The 20,363-nt window shown below is 43.4% G+C and overlaps 1 protein-coding gene across 5 annotated transcripts in view; it reads right to left on the bottom strand.

Annotated features, from left to right (window-relative positions):
• The window catches only part of pisd (phosphatidylserine decarboxylase), an 80,560-nt gene that overhangs the window by 45,954 nt on the left and 14,243 nt on the right, over positions 1-20,363 (bottom strand). Inside the window, exon 1 of one of the 5 annotated variants that reach the window (XM_078421313.1) lies at positions 11,282-11,696. The exons of the other annotated variants lie outside the window; for them this stretch is intronic. Coding sequence (XP_078277439.1) covers positions 11,282-11,286 — 5 coding nt within the window. The 5' untranslated portion in view covers positions 11,287-11,696. Of the gene's footprint in view, positions 1-11,281; positions 11,697-20,363 lie in introns of those variants that run through there. 5 annotated transcript variants of the gene reach the window in all.

Below are 20,363 nucleotides of genomic sequence, written 5' to 3'. Positions count from 1 at the left end.
GTTTTGTATTACAGTAAACCCTTGTTTCCGGGGTTTTAAACCGGAATCTCTCGATTCTTTCTTTCAATTTATTCTCTCCTGAATGGGAACAAAGATAAATGTAACATTGCCATTATATTACAAACTGATTTAGATAAGTAATTTTAGGGGAAGTACAGTCTAATGGTAGAATGACATTATGTAGAACTTACTCCTAATTGAAGCATACTTTGTAAAACCATGATCTATTTTATTGTCCTGGTGTTGGATGATCAAACACAAGCACAGTAGTGATTAATCCTTCCGAACGTTAATCTGGAGACATCAAATCCCAAAGGAAAAGGGTTATTAAAATGAAAATTGCCATATCCTCATCCACAGGTCTATTGTGCTGTCCAGGATTCACCCTATAACAAAATGCCTTGGAGCACGGTAGAAACCAAAGAAATGGAATCCCAATTTCCATTATGACAAATCATTGCAAATTTTCCAAAGGTTTCATTGGAATTATGCCAGTGCTTGCTGACCTACATCGGCTCCTGGTTATACAATGACTTGATTTTTTTAAATTCCTCATTATCAAATCCCTACATGGAGAGGCCCCTTAAGATCTACTTGTATAATCACCTCCAAACCTACAATCTTTGGATATCTGTGCTCCTCAAATTATCTTTTTGATCAGTCTCACCGTCTCCGATCTAACTTCATCCTGCAATTTGGAGTTGTCAGTTTTTGTTTGTTGGTGTATCCATGAGTCAACTTAGGACGTTTGAAACATTAAGGCCACTCTTAATGGAAGTCATTGTTTATTTAGAAATCCCTGCATCTCACACGCATCATTCAGTGAGTTATTTTCAGATTTCAAAGTTTTATAGAAAGCAATCATATATGGTTTTAAGTGATTTAGTTAACCAGGCCTGTTAACTGGATTGATTCAGTCGGCTGAGTTACTCCAGCACTTAGTGTTTCAGTGTGCCCCCTCGGTCATCATGAGGCTCCCTCCCCTCTCACCTGCTGTCGCTTCCAAGATGGAGTATGTCAACAACTCCGAAGGCAGCGATCCAAGGTTGGAAGCGACACCGACCCCTCCTCCTTTTTTTAGTTCAGTTTAGTTTCGTTTATAGATACAGCGTAGAAACAGGCCCTCAGCCCACCGAGTCCACGCTGTCTTGCAATCAGTGTACGGGTGTACACTATTTCTATCCTACACACTTAGGACAATTTACAGAAGCCAATTAACCTATAAATCTGCACGTCTTAGGAGTGTGGGAAGAAACCGAGCACCCAGAGGCAACCCATGTGGTCACAGGGAGACTCTCCTGAAGGTATTGGAAAGGTGCCAGCAGCACTGTTACCACTAATCCTCCAAATTGGAGGCCAAATCACTGGATGAATTTAAGAGAGAGTTAGATAGAGCTCTGGGGGCTAGTGGAATCAAGGGATATGGGGAGAAGTTGGGCACAGGTTTCTGATTGTGGATGATCATCCATAATCACAATGAATGGCGGTGTTGGCTCGAAGGGCCGAATGGCCTCCTCCTCCATCTATTTTCTACATTTCTATGTAAATTCAGGCAAAATTGTTGAACCAACAGCAACATTCTTTCCCCGATCAACAGCCCCATCATTGAGGTCCTAGACTCTCTATTCTGTCTTGGGAAGAGATTAGAGAAAATTAAATCAAGGATATTCTCAAAGCCTCCTTGAACAGAAGGCAACATCTCCATCGACTCCTGAGAATCCCTAGCCCATAACCAGTCAAAGTGAAGGAGCAAGAGTTTGGATGGAACTGAGAACCTCAAAACTATTGAAGAATATAAAAGTGGATAAGTCTCCAGGTCCTGATAGGATATTCCCTAGGACATTGAGGGAAGTTAGTGCAGAAATAGCAGGGGCTATGACGGAAATATTTCAAACGTCATTAGAAACAGGGATGGTGCCGGAAGATTGGCGCATTGCGCATGTTGTGCCTTTGTTTAAAAAAGGTTCTAAAAGTAAACCTAGCAATTATAGACCTATTAGTTTGACGTCTGTGGTGGGAAAATTAATGGAAAAGATACTTAGGGACAATATATATAATTATCTGGATAATCAAGGCCTGATTAGAAACAGTCAACATGGATTTGTGCCTGGAAGGTCATGTTTGACTAATCTTCTTGAATTTTTTGAAGAGGTTACCAGGGAAATTGATAAGGGCAAGGCTGTGGATGTTGTCTATATGGACTTCAGTAAGGCATTTGACAAGGTTCCACATGGAAGGTTGATTAAGAAGGTTAAATCTTTGGGTATTAATAGTGAGGTTGCAAGATGGATTCAACAATGGCTGAATGGGAGATACCAGAGGGTAACGGTTGACAATTGTATGTCAGGTTGGAGGCCAGTGTCTAGTGGAGTGCCCCAAGGATCTGTGTTGGGTCCACTGTTGTTTGTCATTTACATTAATGATCTGGATGATGGTGTGGCAAATTGGATTAGTAAATATGCAGATGATACTAAGATAGGTGGAGTAGTTGATAGTGAGGTAGATTTTCAAAGTCTACAGAGAGACTTGGGCCTTTTGGAAGGGTGGGCTGAAAGATGGCAGATGGAGTTTAATGCTGATAAGTGTGAGGTGCTGCATTTTGGTAGGACAAATCAAAATAGGACGTACAGGGTAAATGGTAGGGAATTGAGGAATGCAGTGGAACAGAGGGATCTGGGAATAACTGTGCATTGTTCCCTAAAGGTGGAATCTCATGTGGATAGGGTGGTGAAGAAGGCGTTTGGTATGCTTGCCTTTATAAATCAGAGCATCGAGTATAGAAGTTGGGATGTAATGTTGAAATTGTACAGGGCATTGGTGAGGCCGAATCTGGAGTATGGTGTGCAGTTCTGGTCGCCAAATTATAGGAAGGATGTCGACAAAATGGAGAGGGTACAGAGGAGATTTACTAGAATGTTGCCTGGGTTTCAGCACTTAGGCTACAGAGAGAGGTTGAACAGGTTGGGTCTTTATTCTTTGGAGCGTAGAAGGTTGAGGGGGGACTTGATAGAGGTTTTTAAAATTTTGAGAGGGTCGGACAGAGTTGACGTGGGTAGGCTTTTCCCTTTGAGAGTGGGGAAGATTCCAACAAGGGGACATAGCTTCAGAATTGAGGGACAAAGGTTTAGGGGTAACATGAGGGGGAACTTCTTTACTCAGAGGGTTGTGGCAGTATGGAATGGGCTTCCGGTGGAAGTGGTGGAGGCTGGCTCGATTTTATTATTTAAGAGTAAATTGGATAGGTATATGGATAAGAGGGGATTAGAGGGTTATGGTCTGAGTGCAGGTAGATGAGACTAGGTCAGGGAGAATGGTCGGCGTGGACTGGTAGGGCCGGACAGGCCTGTTTCCATGCTGTAGTTGTTATATGTTATATGTTATATGTATCAGGAGCACACAGAAGTCGAGCTAAAACCATGGAAGGAGCAAACTACCTCAAACTTCCCACTCACCTTCTCCATCAGGTGCCAGCCGTCCCTTCTGTGCTAAAGTTTATGGGTTGTTTTTTTTTTTAAATGCCCAGAAATTACAAAATCAGAATGAGCAAGTCTTCCTCAATCCCATGTGCATAATGCCAGATACATTTCAAAACTAAATCACAAATATCTCAAATATTTTAATTTGGCCATAAACAACCTGCTTTACTTTCTCTACTTGTTCAACAAACAGGACTTTCTTTGAACATATTACCCTGTTCTAAACTATCTCACTCATGCTATAGTGTTAGCTTCATATCATATTAGTTACTTGATTTGCAAAATTGAAGACCCAAGTCCTATTTACAGCAAATAAATACAAATTAAACAAATCACTCTTTCCCCAGGACAGGCACAAGCCTTATGGTTAGAGGTTCCCACCTCCCACAGCCATTTCTAATCTGATCACCCAAGATAATTTGTACACATAGAAATCCAGCAATCTTCAACAGAGTTTTCTGCGACAGATATCCTTAACCCAACCATGCGAAGACCTTCCAGGTTTTGCAGTTCCAGAAATTGTCAAGCACCCATGAATATTCTATCCTTGAACAACTGAACTCATTCCTGGACAATACCTTAGTGAGAATTCATAGAAGCATTATTATAGGTGGGTCTCAACTGACGGTTCCCATGGTGGTGAACTGAACTAGCCAAGAAAAACTGAAATAAACAGTATGTGACTGGATCCTGGACTTCCTGCTGGAACGACCGCAGGCAGTGAGAATGGGCCCGCACCTGTCCTCCACTATCACCCTGAGTACCGGCACACCACAGGGCTGTGTTCTGAGCCCCATGCTCTACTCCCTCTTCACACACGACTGTGTTCCTGCATTCGACACCAACACCATTGTCAAGTTTGCAGATGACACAACGGTGATCGGGCTGATCACCAACGGGGATGAAACAAACTATAGAGCGGAGGTGCAGAACCTGGCGGACTGGTGCTCGGATAACAACCTGTCCCTAAATACCACCAAGACCAAGGAGCTGATCATCAACTTCCGTAGGTCACATAACGGGGAATATGCCCCGATCTCTATCAACGGGGTCAGTGTGGAGAGAGTGTCCAGCTTCAAGTTTCTGGGCACTCACATTTCGGAGGACCTAACATGGTCCAATAACACTGCTGCGCTGGTCAAGAAGGCACAACAAAGACTGTTCTACTTAAGAACACTGAAAAAGTCTGGTCTACCCCAACAGCTGCTGACGACCTTCTACCGCTGCACCATAGAGAGCATCCTAACGCATGGAATCCCTGTGTGGTACCTCAGCTGCACGGAGGCAGAAAGGAAAGCTCTACAGCGGGTAGTCCATAGAGCTCAGAGGGCCATCGGAACACAGCTACCAGACTTGGAGGGCATCTACAACACACGATGCCTCAGAAAAGCCACCAGCATCCACAAAGACTCTTCACACCCCTGCAACAGTCTGTTCGAACTCCTTCCATCGGGCAGACGATACAAGGCCTTCTATGCCCGCACCTCCAGACTCAGGAACAGCTTCATCCCCAGGGCCATAGCTGCTATGAACCGGTCCTGCTGAGCCGGATGGCCACAACGCATAGATCAACTTGCACTTTACCCTGTCCCAAACTGTTACAACTGTTCGTTTCGTTGGGTTGCTGCTGTCTAAATTACCTAAATTATTGCATCGTATGGGAGGCGCATTCCCAATCTCGTTGTACCCCTGGGTACAATGACAATAAAGATATATTGTATTGTATTGTATTGTATTCCTAACTTAATTACCTAAAATAAACAAAAGACAGCTTCAATTGACAGTAAAAATAAGAGCTCTGCTTCCAGAAAGATTTTCCAGTCAGCTTAAGAATAAGGAGTAGGCCATTTAGGACTGAGATGAGGAAAAACTTCTTCACCCAGAGAGTTGTGAATCTGTGGAATTCTCTGCCACAGAAGGTAGTGGTGGCCAATTCACTGGATGTTCTCAAGAGAGAGTTAGATTTAGCTCTTGGGGCTAAAGGAATCAAGGAATACGGGAAATAGCAGGAACGGGGTACTGATTTTAGATAATCAGCCATGATCATATTGAATGGTGGTGCTGGCTCAAAGGGCCGAATGGCCTACTCCTGCACCTATTTTTCTATGTTTCTATGTTTCCCAGTACTAACCAACATTAAGACCGCAATCATTGCTTTCAATGTGGATGCTTTAGGACCATCCCAACCACTGATTCCACTGTATCATTCTGCAGGAAAGTGAGTTTTTACAACAATAACTGTGTGCTAAACATATTTCACTTTCAATTCTTTAGCATCCTGTATGTACAGAATATCCTAAAGCACTTTACAGTCAATTAAAAACTTCTAAGGTATAATCAATGCAGCAACAGTACATGAAAGGACACAAAGTGCTGGTTTAACTCATCAGGTCAGGCAACTTCCCTGGAAAACATGGATAGGAGATGTTTCAGGTCAAGACCCTTCTTTCGACTGACCGCATGAAAGATGAGAACCAATTTGCAAGTAGTAAGAACCCACATAGAGTAATATAATGACGAAATATTTTAATTAGTTTGGCTTGAGAATAAATAAATAATGGCCACGAAAACAAGGACAACTCTCTTACATCACATCAGGTTTCTTTTACAACAGCCGTTTTAACCTTTTTGTCCAAAAGTTGACAAGCAAAGGTGCAGCAAACAATCTACTGGAGGAACTCAGCATCTGTGGATGGAAAGGAATGGTCAACGTTCAGGGTGAAAACCCTGAATCACTGTCAGGACATGGTGGAGAGGAGAGATGGACAATATAAAAAGGAGGGGGAAATGGAGAGATGGACAATATAAAAAGGAGGGGGAAATGGTGACATGGAAGCAAAAGGTAAACGTTGAACCGAAGAGGGGTAAAAGATGACAGGCATATGGAGCGAGGGAGATGCAGACCTGGTTCAGTATTGTACTGCCTAGATTACATGCTTATGTCCCGAAATTGAGGGCGCAGAGGAGATTCACCAGGATATTTGTCTGGCTTAGAGCATTTCAGTTGTGACAAAGACTGGATGAGCTGGTGAACAATGGATAAAAAGGATCAATGGACATTTTGTTTTAATATAAACGGCATATTTTGTGACTAATCTATTTTACTTTAGGAATAGCAAGCAATTAGAAAGGCCAATAAAACATTCACCTTCATTGGAAAGGGTGTAGAGTTAACAGTAGGGAGGTTTTGATGTCACTGTACAGGGGTGGTGAGACTGCACCTAGAATACTGCATACAGTTTTGTTCTAGATGTTTAAGAAAATACATGCTTGTATTAAAGGCAATGTGGAGAAGATTCACTGAGCTGAAGGAATTGATGTATGAAGAGAAAGTGACCAGGTTGGGCCTATGCTCATTGTATAGAAGAACAGAAAATGATCCTATTGAAGCATACAAAATTATTATAGAGAATGACAAAATGGATACTGACATCACCTCAGAGAGGGAATCTAGGACTACAATCTAGAACTAGAAAGGATAGTTTCAGAGGGTCATCATCTCAGACAGTGGTGAGCAGCATTTTCTTTTCTCTCAGAGGATCACTTATCTCTGGAATTCTCTACACAACAGTGATATTCAAGATGGAAACTGACAGATATTTAAACCACAAGGAAGTCCAGAGTTAAGGACAGATAGTGGGATGGTGTCAGAGGACAGGATTGGATCAACCATGATTTTATTATGTAGTACAGAGGGTCAAGAACAACCATTCTACTCCTACTTCCTCTATTGTATGAATTAAAAGAATTCTGGCTTTTTTCTAATTCACTGGTGTCATCAAATTTACCTATACTGACAACAGGTAAACTCTAAGGTAGACAAAAAATGCTGGAGTAACTCAGCGGATCAGGCAGCATCTCTGGAGAGAAGGAATGGGTGACGTTTCGGGTCGAGACCCTTCTTCAGACTAAAGGGTCAACTGTAATATCTAATGGGATTATTAAAGCTTTCTCATTCCTCAATGGTGGATATGTTTTCATGCAAAGCTTCCTTGAATCATGGACACATTCAGAAATACAATCAAAAGATTCTGTTCCTCCAAAGGTAAACTGTGTGTGAAATAAAAACATTGGGATTTAATGGGATGAACTGCTTGTGACATTTCATTGATTTCTTAACAGTCCCACCTTATATCGCTCAAATCTCCTTCAGGGTTATAATCCTCCAAGTTAAAGATGATCTTAAATTCGACAGATGAAGCGGAGAGGTTTAAGGAAGGAGTTGCAGAGCCTTTAGGGTTTAAACAGCCGTGATAATGACACCAATGAAGGAATGAAGCAAACTGAAGACAGAATTGGAGGGACTCAATTAATTAGGATCACAAACCCATAAGTTTATCATTCTGGTCACATCTCAACAAAACTGACTGCAAACCAAACAGTTCACTTATTTCAGTGATTCAGCAAGAAAGGCCACATTTGAAAAAAAAACCATACAACAGAAAAAGAGAACACAAAGCACACATTGTGATGACCTCTTCTCCCCACTGGCAGTAACAGCCGTCCTTGAAATAACAGCAAGAAACATTCCTGTAGTTTTTGCATTGTTTGCAAAGCAAATAAATGCAAAAAACTACAGAAATGTTTTGAATGGCAATTACAAAGTTAAGTACATGAAGAATAGAAGGAGTCAGCTATTTGGGGACGTGTGACTCTACTGCCATTCAATACGATAATTGTCGATCTTTTACCCCAGCACCACTTTCTTGCACAAAAGTCATTAATAGCCAAAAATGTATCGACTAGGTTTAAAAGAATGAGAGATGCTCTTATTGAAAATAAACGACGTTTGTAGGTGGTTAGCAGGGTAGTGAGGGGTGATGTCTCTTGGGCAAGCATGCCTAGAACCTGTGATCACACACTCAAAGCAAGGGATCAACCATTCAGGACTGAGAGTTGGAGGTTTTTTCACCCAGAGGGCCATGAATGATTTGAATTCTGTACTCAGGCTGCTGAGTGTATTCAAGGTTTTGCCATCATCTACCTCTTTCTTCAGAAGGATATAGTGCTGCAATGAAAGTAAATCTACAGGACTAATGGGAAACATGACCTTCAGATCCATGGCCACCCCAACTCCAATCATCAAGCTACAAGGACATTGACCACAATTGCTTTTGCGTGCATTCAGAGACATGCTCTAAAACATTTGCGACTTATCCACTGAAGCATAAAGTAGGATGGATCTTACAGTCAATGCTTGCAAAACAAAGATCTGCAACCATATCACGCAGCCATCTAAGAATACAAATTCACAAGGAGAAAAACATGGACCATGCCCTATATCTCAGGAATCACCTCTCAAGCAAGGCAAATGTCACTAACAAAATTTGCTTGTACCTATACTGTGCCACCAGTCTTTGGATGCTTGAAGAAAAGAGCATTTGAAGATGAAGTTCTTAAATATACTCAGCAATGAGCCTCCACTGTTTGCATGGATGGAGACATCCAAAGATTCACTATGCACTGCATGACATTCTCCTCAGTCCTATATGGTGATCCCCAATTGAGATTGTGAATCCAGACATTCTATCCAGGGGAAAACATTATCCACACAACCATCCTATACTTGATTCAAGCACCTTAGATTTCATCACACAACCAGCTATCCAGGCCCAGCCACACTACCATACCTGCCTGAGAATTTGAAAAGACCATCCTTCAACTAAAAAAAAAAACAGGCCACAGGACAGGACAATATTCCTGTAGAAGTTTGAAACTTTGTGGGAAACCCGTTACAAATTTTCTCAAATACAGATCCTCATCCCCATTGCCCAGATATTGGGAACCTCAGAGCAAGAAAGGAAACAAAACTAATGAGGTAACTACAAAGGGTGCTCTTGTAGTTTGCCACCGGGAAAGTCATTGGCAGGCTTCTCCCCATCTGCCTCCACCTGGTGATTGAAGTGCTGTTCCTTGCACCATATTCTGCCCATCCCAAGGTCCCTACACCTCACACTCCACTAGAAACACAGAGAGCTGCATCAACAACTGTCACAGCCTTTATCAAACACACACAAGCCTTTGGCTACAACTGAATGGGGCCATGAAGTATCTTTCACAAATATGGCTGCCCACAGACTTTTGTCTCCACATTGCATTTGCAACATGCTGGTTGCGATCCTGACCAGCTGGTTCACCAAAGAGCCAAACTCTAGCAAACCCAACACATCATTCACGACATTTCCGCCACCTTCAACGTGACCCCACTAGCAGTCACATCATCCCATCCCCACCCATTTTTGCGTTCTGTGGAGACCACTCCCTCAATAACTCTTTGGTTCACTCATCGCCTTGGATGCAACCTACACAAACCAAGATCATCCACTAGCCTACCCCCCACTGTACCACATCAAAATCCTAAGGGTGTCATAAGGGCTCATGAGCACCAAAAAAAAGTGCTGGAGGAATTCAGTAGGTCAAGCAACATCTGTGGCGGAAAATAGACAATCGACATTGTGGACCAGGTCCCTTGTTCAGGGTGATGGAGTAGAGAGAAAATTGGTGGAGAGGTAGGAGTGGGGCAAAAACTGACAAGTAATGGGTGGATACAGATGAGGAGAGGCGATAGGTGGAGATGGGTGATGATAACAAAGGCTAGTGGCGGAATGGAGACGAAAGGATGCCAGATTAGGAAGGAAAAGGAATGAAATGTGAAACCACGGGGAGGGATATGGATGAAAGGAGACGGGGTGAGGGGGGTAGAGGGTTCATGGTGGGAACCTGAAAAATTAGGACCATTCCCCATATCTCTGGATCCACCTCAAAAAGGCACATGTCCATGATAAAATTCATTATCACTTTCCGTGCATACCACCCACGCCATCTCTGCAAATGCTTCAAATCCATTTGCAAAATAAGCAAGCCAACATCGCTGTTCTTCACAGCACAGTCCAACATCTTTAACATTTAAGCCCAAAACGCATTCAGTCGGCTCCACGCACCAGCAGGCCACGATGTTCACATTCAACATGTAAAATAGACACTCAATCCAAGTTCTGCCATGGCAAGAAATTACCAGATGTTCTCAAAATATGCTGAACAAGGTGTATTCCTGGGAATCCCTGGCCCTTGATCAAAATGGAGAAGCAGCAGTTGGGAGTGCAGTGCATTTCAAGGCTACATATTTCAAGGCTGCACGGAAGCCCCTTTTAAACGGCTAAACCATCTCACAACCTACCCACTGCCCCATCCCGTCAGATACCTAACAAGTACCCCCCTCCCCCCCCCCACCCACCCACCCGAGTTGGCATTCTGGAAAGATGAAACCCAAACTACCCCATTATAAAGCGCGTTTTGGGGAGGGGACATTACTGCACAAAGGGACACGGCAATGCAGGTCCAGAAACCTTTGCTTTTTCACCACTCATAATCCATTCACGCTTTATTTGGAAAACCATGATACGATTTCAATGAAGTGTGTAAGAGGCCACCAAATAAACCGGTATTCTGATTTATCATCGCTCCCTGGTCTCAACTATGAATCATTAAAAAAATCCCTTTGTTCACTGTGGACTGATCCACTGCCTTATCTGCCAACATTTAAAATCTTTTTTTTTTCAAATATCATTCAGCATTAAAATCTACTTAAATCATGCTGTTTAATCTTGATTTTACAAAAAGATTCTAATCCACGTGAAACAAAAATATTTCAAGGGGTGCGGGAAAGCGCTCGCCCTTTTGTTTACGCCAATGTAACCGACTCTTTTCTTCCCAAATCCCCTTATTCAGACACAACGAACTTCATAAACCCACAGTAATCACACCCGCGGCTTTATGTTCCGAAGAGATGGCTGTTCGCCTCTCACCTCATTCCGCAGCGTCCGGGAAGCCGAGTGCAGCGCTGACACCAGAGGGAGACTCCTTGCTTGGAGTCCGAAGGCTCTTCCTGCTCCTCCTCTCCAGCAGACACTACCCTCTCCTCATCTACACTATCTCGGCTTTGTCCAGGAAACGCCAATAAAGCAGATCACGTTAAAAAAAACAGTACCTTGCGCGACTTGATGCCGCCAACCCTCTTTTTTTCCGTCAGAAACCCCTCGTTTTTGATACAATGGACCTATCTTGCCCTATCCAGAATGCCGGCATCCCTCAGCTGGGGGGAACTCTTAAAGTGTCCACGCCCACCACAGCCATGCCGTCCAGTCCACGCTGTCGTTATAGATTGTAAAATAAAACCGAGGGGGAAAGTGCCCGATGTATCCATTTTGTTTTTTTTAAATAACCGTTCTGGAGTCACGATTCGTGCGGTTTTGCTTCCACCGGCTGTGTTCACCAGCCGTACATTCTTCGTGCACAAAGAATCAGTCTGTTTCGCTTTCCCCCACCTTGCACCCACCATGCCAAGCCGGCGCACTGAGAACTATTGAGTGCCTACAGAGCTGTTGGAAAATGTTAATTCAGCACGAAAGATCAATCCAACACCGATCCCAGCGCCCATTAATTGCATCTATAGCCATTAACAAATAAAACGATCTTTTCAATTGTATCGAAGTGGAATTAAAACATTTTTATTCTCTCAATACAGCTACTGCCTCGCCTCCTCAGTACGTCCACGTTTTGCTTTTATTTCAGATTTCCAACTTCTGTTTTTCTTATTTTAGATTCGTATTAAAATTTAATTGGAGAGCTAATTCACAGATCATTGCTTCCCCCTGCACTGCATTTTTCAATGGAGACCCATTATGCTGCCATCCACTTGAGAAATGCAAACACCCTTTACACAAAGCAAATCCTCACATTCATCTCGGACATGTGGTCACTGCAGATAAAGCCAGAATTTATTGCCAGTCACAAGAACCTAGGCAACAGGAAGAGGTCACCTCCCTCCCCCCCAACCCGCTCCACCATTCAAAACAAATCTTGGGCTGCTTCTAGCCACTTCCTGGCTTAAATTCCCTGGGGGAGTCTATTAAGACCATCACAATCCTCTTCAAATAACCTCGTGCAACATAACCGCTACAGCCCTCTATGCTTAGAGAATTCCAGAGATTCATCGCCCTCTGTAAAAAGGGATTCCCATGTCCCTCAGCTTCAAATGATTTTATCCATATCTTGTAAAATGGTCTCCTGGTTTGAACTCTAGTGAAAACATCTCAACATCTTAGTCATCAGGTGTGAGGTGCTCTCGGAGCTACTGTACTTGGCGCAAGTGTGGCCCGTCCCTCCCTCCTACGCCAAGGGGATCACCCGGGCCGTCTTCTGCTTCATCTGAGGGTCGACGAAGGACCGGGTGCGACAAGCCACAATGCACAAGTCGGCAGACAACGGGGGTAAAAGCACTCCCAACGTCGCCCTCATCCTGATGGCCACCTTCGTGTGTGGCTGCATCAGGCGTAGCGTAGAGCCAAGGCACGTGGGCACCAAGTGCCACTACCTGCTGAGGTTCTACCTGTCCCCGGTGTTGAAGGATGGGCCTGGCGCAGATGCCACGCAATGTGCCAGTCAGCTGGACATTGCCGCACCATCTGTCGCTCGTGGAAAGGTTCTTCCGGACCAACACTTTTGACCACAAGTCCATCGGGCAGTGGTCAGCACGGAACGTCCTGCAGGCACTGCAGGGGAATGACTCCATGGATCCTGTGGCGTGGTTCCCAGAGCAGACTGCCCAGCTTGTCTGGCAAAATGCCTCATCGCCAGAACTCACCAACAAGCACCAAGACCTGGCTTGGCTGGCGGTGAGGGGAGCCCTCCCAGTCAGATCCTTCCTGCACTGCCGGAACCTCACAACCAGCGCACGCTGCCCTCGGGATGGCTGCTATGGAGAGGAGACGGTTGCCCACCTCTTCAGAGTGTGGATTTGGCAAGAGAGTCTGGAGAGGTTTGCAGGGGTCCCTGTCACGATTTATTCCGAGCAGCTCCGTCACAGAGGACTCTGTGATCTACAGACTGTTCCCAGGGATGCATTCAGAGACTGACATCGAGTGCTGCTGGAAGTTCATCAACTCGGTGAAAGACACCCTTTGGTCTGCCCGATCCTTGTTGACCTCCCAGCGGAGCGAGCTGTCCGTCGGGGAATGTTGCCGACTGGCCCGCTGCAGACTGCAGGGGAACGTGCTGAGGGACGCACTGAAGCTTGGTGCAGCCAATGCCAAGGCCCTGTGGGGGAGGAACGCAGTCTAGGGTCCTTCCGCTGCTGGACATGGGGGGCAGGGTGTGGTGGAGACGCCCCTCCAAATAAGGGATACTGTGTACATGTCTGTAAATTTGGAAGTGAATGCCTGTATCGAATGTGTAACCTCCTGAAATGTCGGATGGGTTTGTTAAAAAAGATGTTTTGTAAATATTTATTACTTGAATAAAGTATTTTTTGATATTAAAAAAAAAGAAATCTCAACATCTTAGCATCTTATGTGATCCCATAAGATCCACCCCTGAATCTTCTAAACTCCAAAGAGTACAGATCTAACTTTTTTTTAAAAATCATTCATGATAGGATAAACTATCATCCCAGGAATTATCCCAGCTCACCCCTTCTGGGCTGCCTCCAAAGTTTATTTCTTATGCACGGGGACCAAAACTGTACACGATACTGCAGGATGAGGCCACACCAACAGTGTTCAAATATAACCTTTTTTTTTCAATTTCCAAACCCCAACTACTTTGCAATAAATGCCAATATGACATTTGTTTTGTATTTATTTCCTGCACTGCATGCAAACATTTTGTTCCAACACTGTCTTCTATGTGATAACCAGTCTGCACTCCACTTTAACATCACTTGCACCAATACTGTGAACTTGGCAAACTATCCTTGAGAAGGAGTGAGGTGAGTTGTGTAGAAATCACTTTCTTTATCCCAAAGTGACACCACCATCCTCTTTTGACTGACCATTCCGAGAACTATAATAGATTAGCTGACATCCTCTTATAACATTGTCTCCCTATCTCGTTTTCCTTTTTAGCTTCTCAGCATCCTATATTTAAACTTGGTCTACACCTGAATTATGGACCTGACAGGCATGAGACTGCTTTTTGTTTCATTTTTTACCCTTTGTCATTCCTTTATTCCCCCCCCCCCCCTTATGGGAATGTAGCTGCTGAGTAACTCCAGCAAGTTCTCCAGCATTTGCACTTTTTAATATAAAAATTAGTACCAAAATGGAATTGGATAGCACCTGCCAAAAGCTGGCTTTGTCGTGGTGAATTCTGTACTGCAGAGGGTTGTGAAGGCTAGATCATTGACGTTGTGTAAAGAGAAAACAATGGGCTATGTGGAAGTAAGATAGGGAGATGAGGTGAGGCCTGGGATAGAAAAGTCATGATTATGTTGATTGGCAGGGCAGAGTAGTCTACACCTACTCCTATTTTCTGATGATTTTATGTTCCCTGCATGCACCTCAAGCACCTCTGTACGTCATGCATTGTTCCATTAGGGCTTAAATGTACATTATCTTTATGCGGGACAGTGACGCACACAGTAATCTGATTAACCTGCTTTTGCTCATTAATTCAACCCCTTCATTTAAGAGGAGCTAATGAGAACGTGTGGCTGGGAGACAGAGGTTAGCATCACTGTATCAATTGAATAATGACGTGGGCAGTGAAGTGAGAGGTGCCTGCTCCTGAAAAGCAAAGTCATCGCCTACTCAACAACTGGGAGACTGAAACCTGCCAACATCGACCGGCACAGTAGCTGATGCTTTTAAAGTGGTTCTGGGCAAGGTTGCAGGCTGCAGCCCAAGGGTGGCAAGGGAGCTAAGACTGCAGAAGGGTGAGTGACAATTAGGGTGTGACCCTGAAGTGGTCGTGATAGTAGTTGCTGGGCAGCTCGACACAGAGCAAGAAACTGGTTGCTGGAGAGTGGAGGGAGTCAGGATGTGGGTTGGGGGAAGGAAAGAGTGGGAGAATTGAGAAGGAAAGGAAGGGGAAGATGCTAAGAGGGAAAGTGGTGAATAGAAAAAGGGGGAGCTTAAAGGGAGGTGGGAGATAGAGGGGTACAGTTGGCAAAATTGATCCAAAATTAGCTTGAAGAGAGACAGCAGGTGATGGAGGGTTTTCTCTTTACACAACCTTTTGCAGTGTCTAGTTGACACTTGGCTCCAACACTACTCAAATAAAGGTAAAGATGCAAGCTCATTATGTGATGAATTAGCTCCCAATCATGAACCTGAAAGGCACAGCAATGAGACTCACTGACAACTTGGTTAAAGAGCAAAACTAAAATCAGCCTGTTTTTCTGGACTTCATTACTGATGCACAGACTAAAAAGTAAATCAAAGAGCAGGCGTGGAAGAGAAGGAATGAGAATGGATCATGTGGCTGACACACCAAGGGCAGTTACTTGTGCACAATGCCTGGAGGGCTTCAAAAGCCAGTGAATTTATCAAATGTTATCTTCAATAGCAAAAGGAAAGAAGGAAAACTGGCAATTTGTCATAGAGGGAAAGGATGTGATAAAGGAAAAATGCAGGCCCAGAGGCACAGTGGCTAATTGATAGCTTTCAAAAACCTATGCCGTCACAAGGGGCCCAATGGCTTGCATTTAGTACATGCTCTTTTGATAGCATGATCCAGTTATATTTATACAAGATAAAGTCAACAACCGTTTTTATTCTATTTACTCTGGCCTAAACTTCAGAGGAATATGCACTTGTGTGTTTATAAAGTGTTCCTGTTATTCCTTGAATCACACGTAATAATTTGTTAGGATTATTAATATGCCCAAAAGATAGTAACTTTAAACAAAGATGTATTCAAAAAACAACTTAAAATGGCTGCTCAGAAAACATCTAATTGTAGCCTGCAGCAAATTCTCCAACTTCCGACATTCTGCCAATCTTGAAGTGATGAATGACCTAATAGAGACTCGGATTTAAACAACATCTAATCACATCGTCCACAATGTGCTTTAGCTGCCAATTGTCCTTATTTTAGCTTAAGATTCTAGAACATATATATATATATACACCTCATTACAGTTTCCAATTACCACAAAAGTCCTATCCAAAATGTATTACCCCTCTGGATTGGAATAGGTAACTCATTTTCAAATCAATTGGATCCAGAGAATATGTTCAGTAGAACCATTCTAAACTTATAGCATCAGGAATTATAAAAAAAACATTGAAGACTAGGCTTACAATCTCTACCAGCCCATACAATTTTAGGTTTTACAGGAAAGTAGACCAGAGTCTACTGCAGAGGCACTATGTTGTAATGTACTTTTTAAACAGAAGGCAACTTGAAGTCTGAAGAGCAATAATCTAACTTTATGGACTGAATCTATCTTTTCCATACAAATAATGTTCTGTATAGTATTTGATTAATATTTTTGCTGCTGAACATCAATTATGAAACACAAATCGCTTACCTGGTGAGATTATTTTTAGTCACTAGCTATCCCAGCTAAGGTCCCAAATCCATAATTAGACAGAAGATAACATGACTTTCAGTCTGAAGAAGGGTTCCGACCTGAAACGCCACCCATCCTTTTTCTGCAGAGATGCTACCTGACCCGCTGAGTTACTCCAGCACTTTGCATCTATCGGATCACATATTAGCTCTACAAAGCACAGTGAGGGCTGCGAGAAAGTTATTCTTCTTACAAAAACAAAAGACTCTTATAATAGTCATACTGCTACATTTTCATATAATCCAAAAGTCACCAGTACAGAGGAGCCAGTTCCACTGCAACAAGCCGAATTATCCAATTTGGTGGCTTGCTATGATAACTTAAATCTACAGAAAAACACCACATAAAGTCTCAGAATCCACCATATGACTGCGGATCACTTGGGTTACATATTTATACGCTGACGTTAACACATCCTTGTACACCAAGACAAGCATTCCGCTTTCCATGTGCAAGAACACAGTAAAACAGATGGAACAGATATCCATAGAGTTGAAGTGCTACTCTTTCCCTAATGGTTGTCAAGGCAGTATCTCTGGGATGGCGGGACTTTCATATGAAGAAAGACTGGATAGACTAGGCTTGTACTCGCTGGAATTTAGAAGACTGAGGGGGGATCTTGTAGAAACATATAAAATTCTTAAGGGGTTGGAGAGGCTAGATGCGGGAAGATTGTTCCCGATGTTGGGGGAGTCCAGAACCAGGGGTCACAGCTTAAGGATAAGGGGGAAGTCTTTTAGGACCGAGATGAGAAAACATTTCTTCACACAGAGAGTGGTGAGTCTGTGGAATTCTCTGCCACAGAAGGTAGTTGAGGCCAGTTCATTGGCTATATTTAAGAGGGAGTTAGATGTGGCCCTTTTTGCTAAAGGGATCAGGGGGTATGGAGAGAAGGCAGGTACAGGTTACTGAGCTGGATGATCAGCCATGATCATATTGAATGGCGGTGCTGGCTCGAAGGGCCGAATGGCCTACTCCTGCACCTATTTTCTATGTTTCTATGTTTCTATCTCCAAATCACCATCCAATCTGGATATAAATTAGCATCCTTTCTTTATTAATGAATTGGTATGCCGGGATTCTTTGTCTAATGCCATCACGGACAGCCACAATTAATGTAATGGACCCAGCATTATCTACCCTAAGCAATATAGCAATATAGTCTGACTATTTTCACCCACATCCAGGGAATCCAAAATAAGAAAACTACAGTGAAGTTAAAATGGAAGTGTTGACTGACAGCAATTCAAAATGGGGACAAAAGGACTTAAAGTTCGGCAAAACAAGGATGCTTTTATGTGGATACAAACTATATGGAATAACAGAATTTGAGCCCAGATAGAATGAATATTATCTCAATTCTTTCATCAGGTCCAGCATGTTGCAGCAAAGAGGAAGGATAAGGATGGGAAGTTAAGAGAACCTTGAATGATCAAAGAGGTTGTAAATTTGGTAAAAAAGAAGAAAGGAAGCGTATGCAAAGTTTAGAAAGGTGGAATCAGACAAGGCCTTTGAGGAATATAAAGCAACCAAGATAGAACTTATAGAGAAGATAGAAGCGGGCAAATAGAAGGGCCAAAAGGGGCCACGGAACGTCATTGGCAAATCGGATTAAAGAAAATCCTGTGTTTTTAATACATACATTAAGACAAGAGGGTAACCAAGAAGGTAGGACCGCTGGAGGATAAAGTTACCACAGTATATTAGTGTATTAATATATAGTACTAATATATAGTATGTTAGCATTTGGTACCTTACCTACATCCACTGACTGCTTGGAGTCAGTGGATGTAGGTAAGTTACCAAATGAATACTTTGAATCTGTATTTGACAAGGAGATGGACATGGAGGACAGTGAGATTAGTGTGGTGAATACTAATATACTATGGCAGTTTGAATCATGAAGGTGGTGGTGTTGGGGCTCTTGGAGAACGTTAGGGTGGATAAGTCCCCAGGGCATGATGGGGTTTATCGCAAGATATTGACAGAAGAGAGGAATTTGCAGGGGGCCTTGATGAAGATCTTTGTATCTTCTCTAGCCAAGGTGAGGTCCTGGAGGACTGGAGTTTGTTTAAGAAGGATTTACTCCTATTTCAAAGAGAATGGGCTAATTCGAGACAATCAGCATGGCTTTATCCATGGCATGTCACATCTTACAAACTCGATTGAATTTAAGAAGGAGACAAAGGTGATCGGTGAGGGTAGCGCAGTGGATGTTGTCTACATGGGTTTCAGCAAGGCATTTGATAAATCCCTCAGATATGAAAAACTAAAATGCACAGAATCCTTGCTGACAATCATCTGGATTCAGAAGTGGCTGACTCATAGAAGAGAAAGGGTTGTGGTGGAAGGGCGTTATTCTGGCTAGAGGGATCTATGTTGGGCTCTCCGTTGTGTGATATATACCTGGTGTAAATTTAGATGGGTTGGTTAATAAGTTTGCAGATGACACTAAAATTGGTGGAGCCAATCCTTGCCAACAATCAGGAAGGTTGTCAAAGCATAGAGCGAGACATAGATCAGCTACAGAAATGGGCGAAGAAATGGCAGATGGAGTTCCATCTGAGAAAGTGTGAGATGTTGCACTTTGGGAGGTTGAATGCAAGGGGTAATGGCAAGACCTTTAACAGCACTGATGTACAAAATTATCTTGGGGTCCAAGCCCACAGCTCCCTGAAAGTACAAGAATATGTATATAGAGTGCGAAAGAAGGCATATGGTATGCTTGCCTTCTTTGTTGGGGCCATTGAGTATAAGAGTCAGGAAGTCGTGTTGAAACTTCACAGAACTTTGCCTAGACCACATTTGGAATATCGTGTGCAGTTCTGGTCACCCCATTACAGAAGGATGTGGAGGCTTTGGAAGGGTTGCAGAGGAGATTTACCAAATGCTTCCTGCATTAGAAGGTATTAGCTACAAGGAGAGGTTGAACAAACTTGGATTGTTTCCTCTGGAACATTGGTGGCTGAGGGAAGACCTGATAGAAGTGTATAAAATCATGAGAGGCTTGAATAGGGTAGACAGTCAGAACCTTTTTCTCAGGGTGGGAATCCCAAAGTCCACAGGGCATGATTTTAAGGTGAGAGGGGCAGAGTTTAAAGGAGATGTGCGGAGCAAGTTAACATCGTGGAGCCCGCGATCCCTTTGCCAGGGATCGACCTCTGAGCTCTACCGCAGGAGCCTGCTGACTTTAACATCATGGAGCCCGCGGTCTCTGGTCAGAGACAGATTTCGGGAATTCCAAGCTGCAGGAGCTTTGACCGCCCCGAAGCGGGAGCTTCGACCGCCCCGAGGCGGGAGCTTCGATCACGCTGACGGATGGTTCGACTGCCCCGACTGCAGGAGAAGAATGAGGGAAGAAGATTTAAACTTTATTGCCTTCCATCACAATGAGGAATGTGGGGAATCCACTGTGGTGGGTGTTTATGTTAACTTTTATGCAGTTGTGTGTCTTGTTCCTTTTTTTGGTATGGCTGTATGGTAATTCGCATATCACTGTACTTTAATTGGTACAAGTGACAATAAAAGACCTTTGA

The sequence above is a fragment of the Rhinoraja longicauda genome, chromosome 25 (assembly GCF_053455715.1).
Source record: "Rhinoraja longicauda isolate Sanriku21f chromosome 25, sRhiLon1.1, whole genome shotgun sequence".
Taxonomy (NCBI): Eukaryota; Metazoa; Chordata; class Chondrichthyes; order Rajiformes; family Arhynchobatidae; genus Rhinoraja; species Rhinoraja longicauda.
This window is presented reverse-complemented; position numbering and strand designations above follow the sequence as displayed.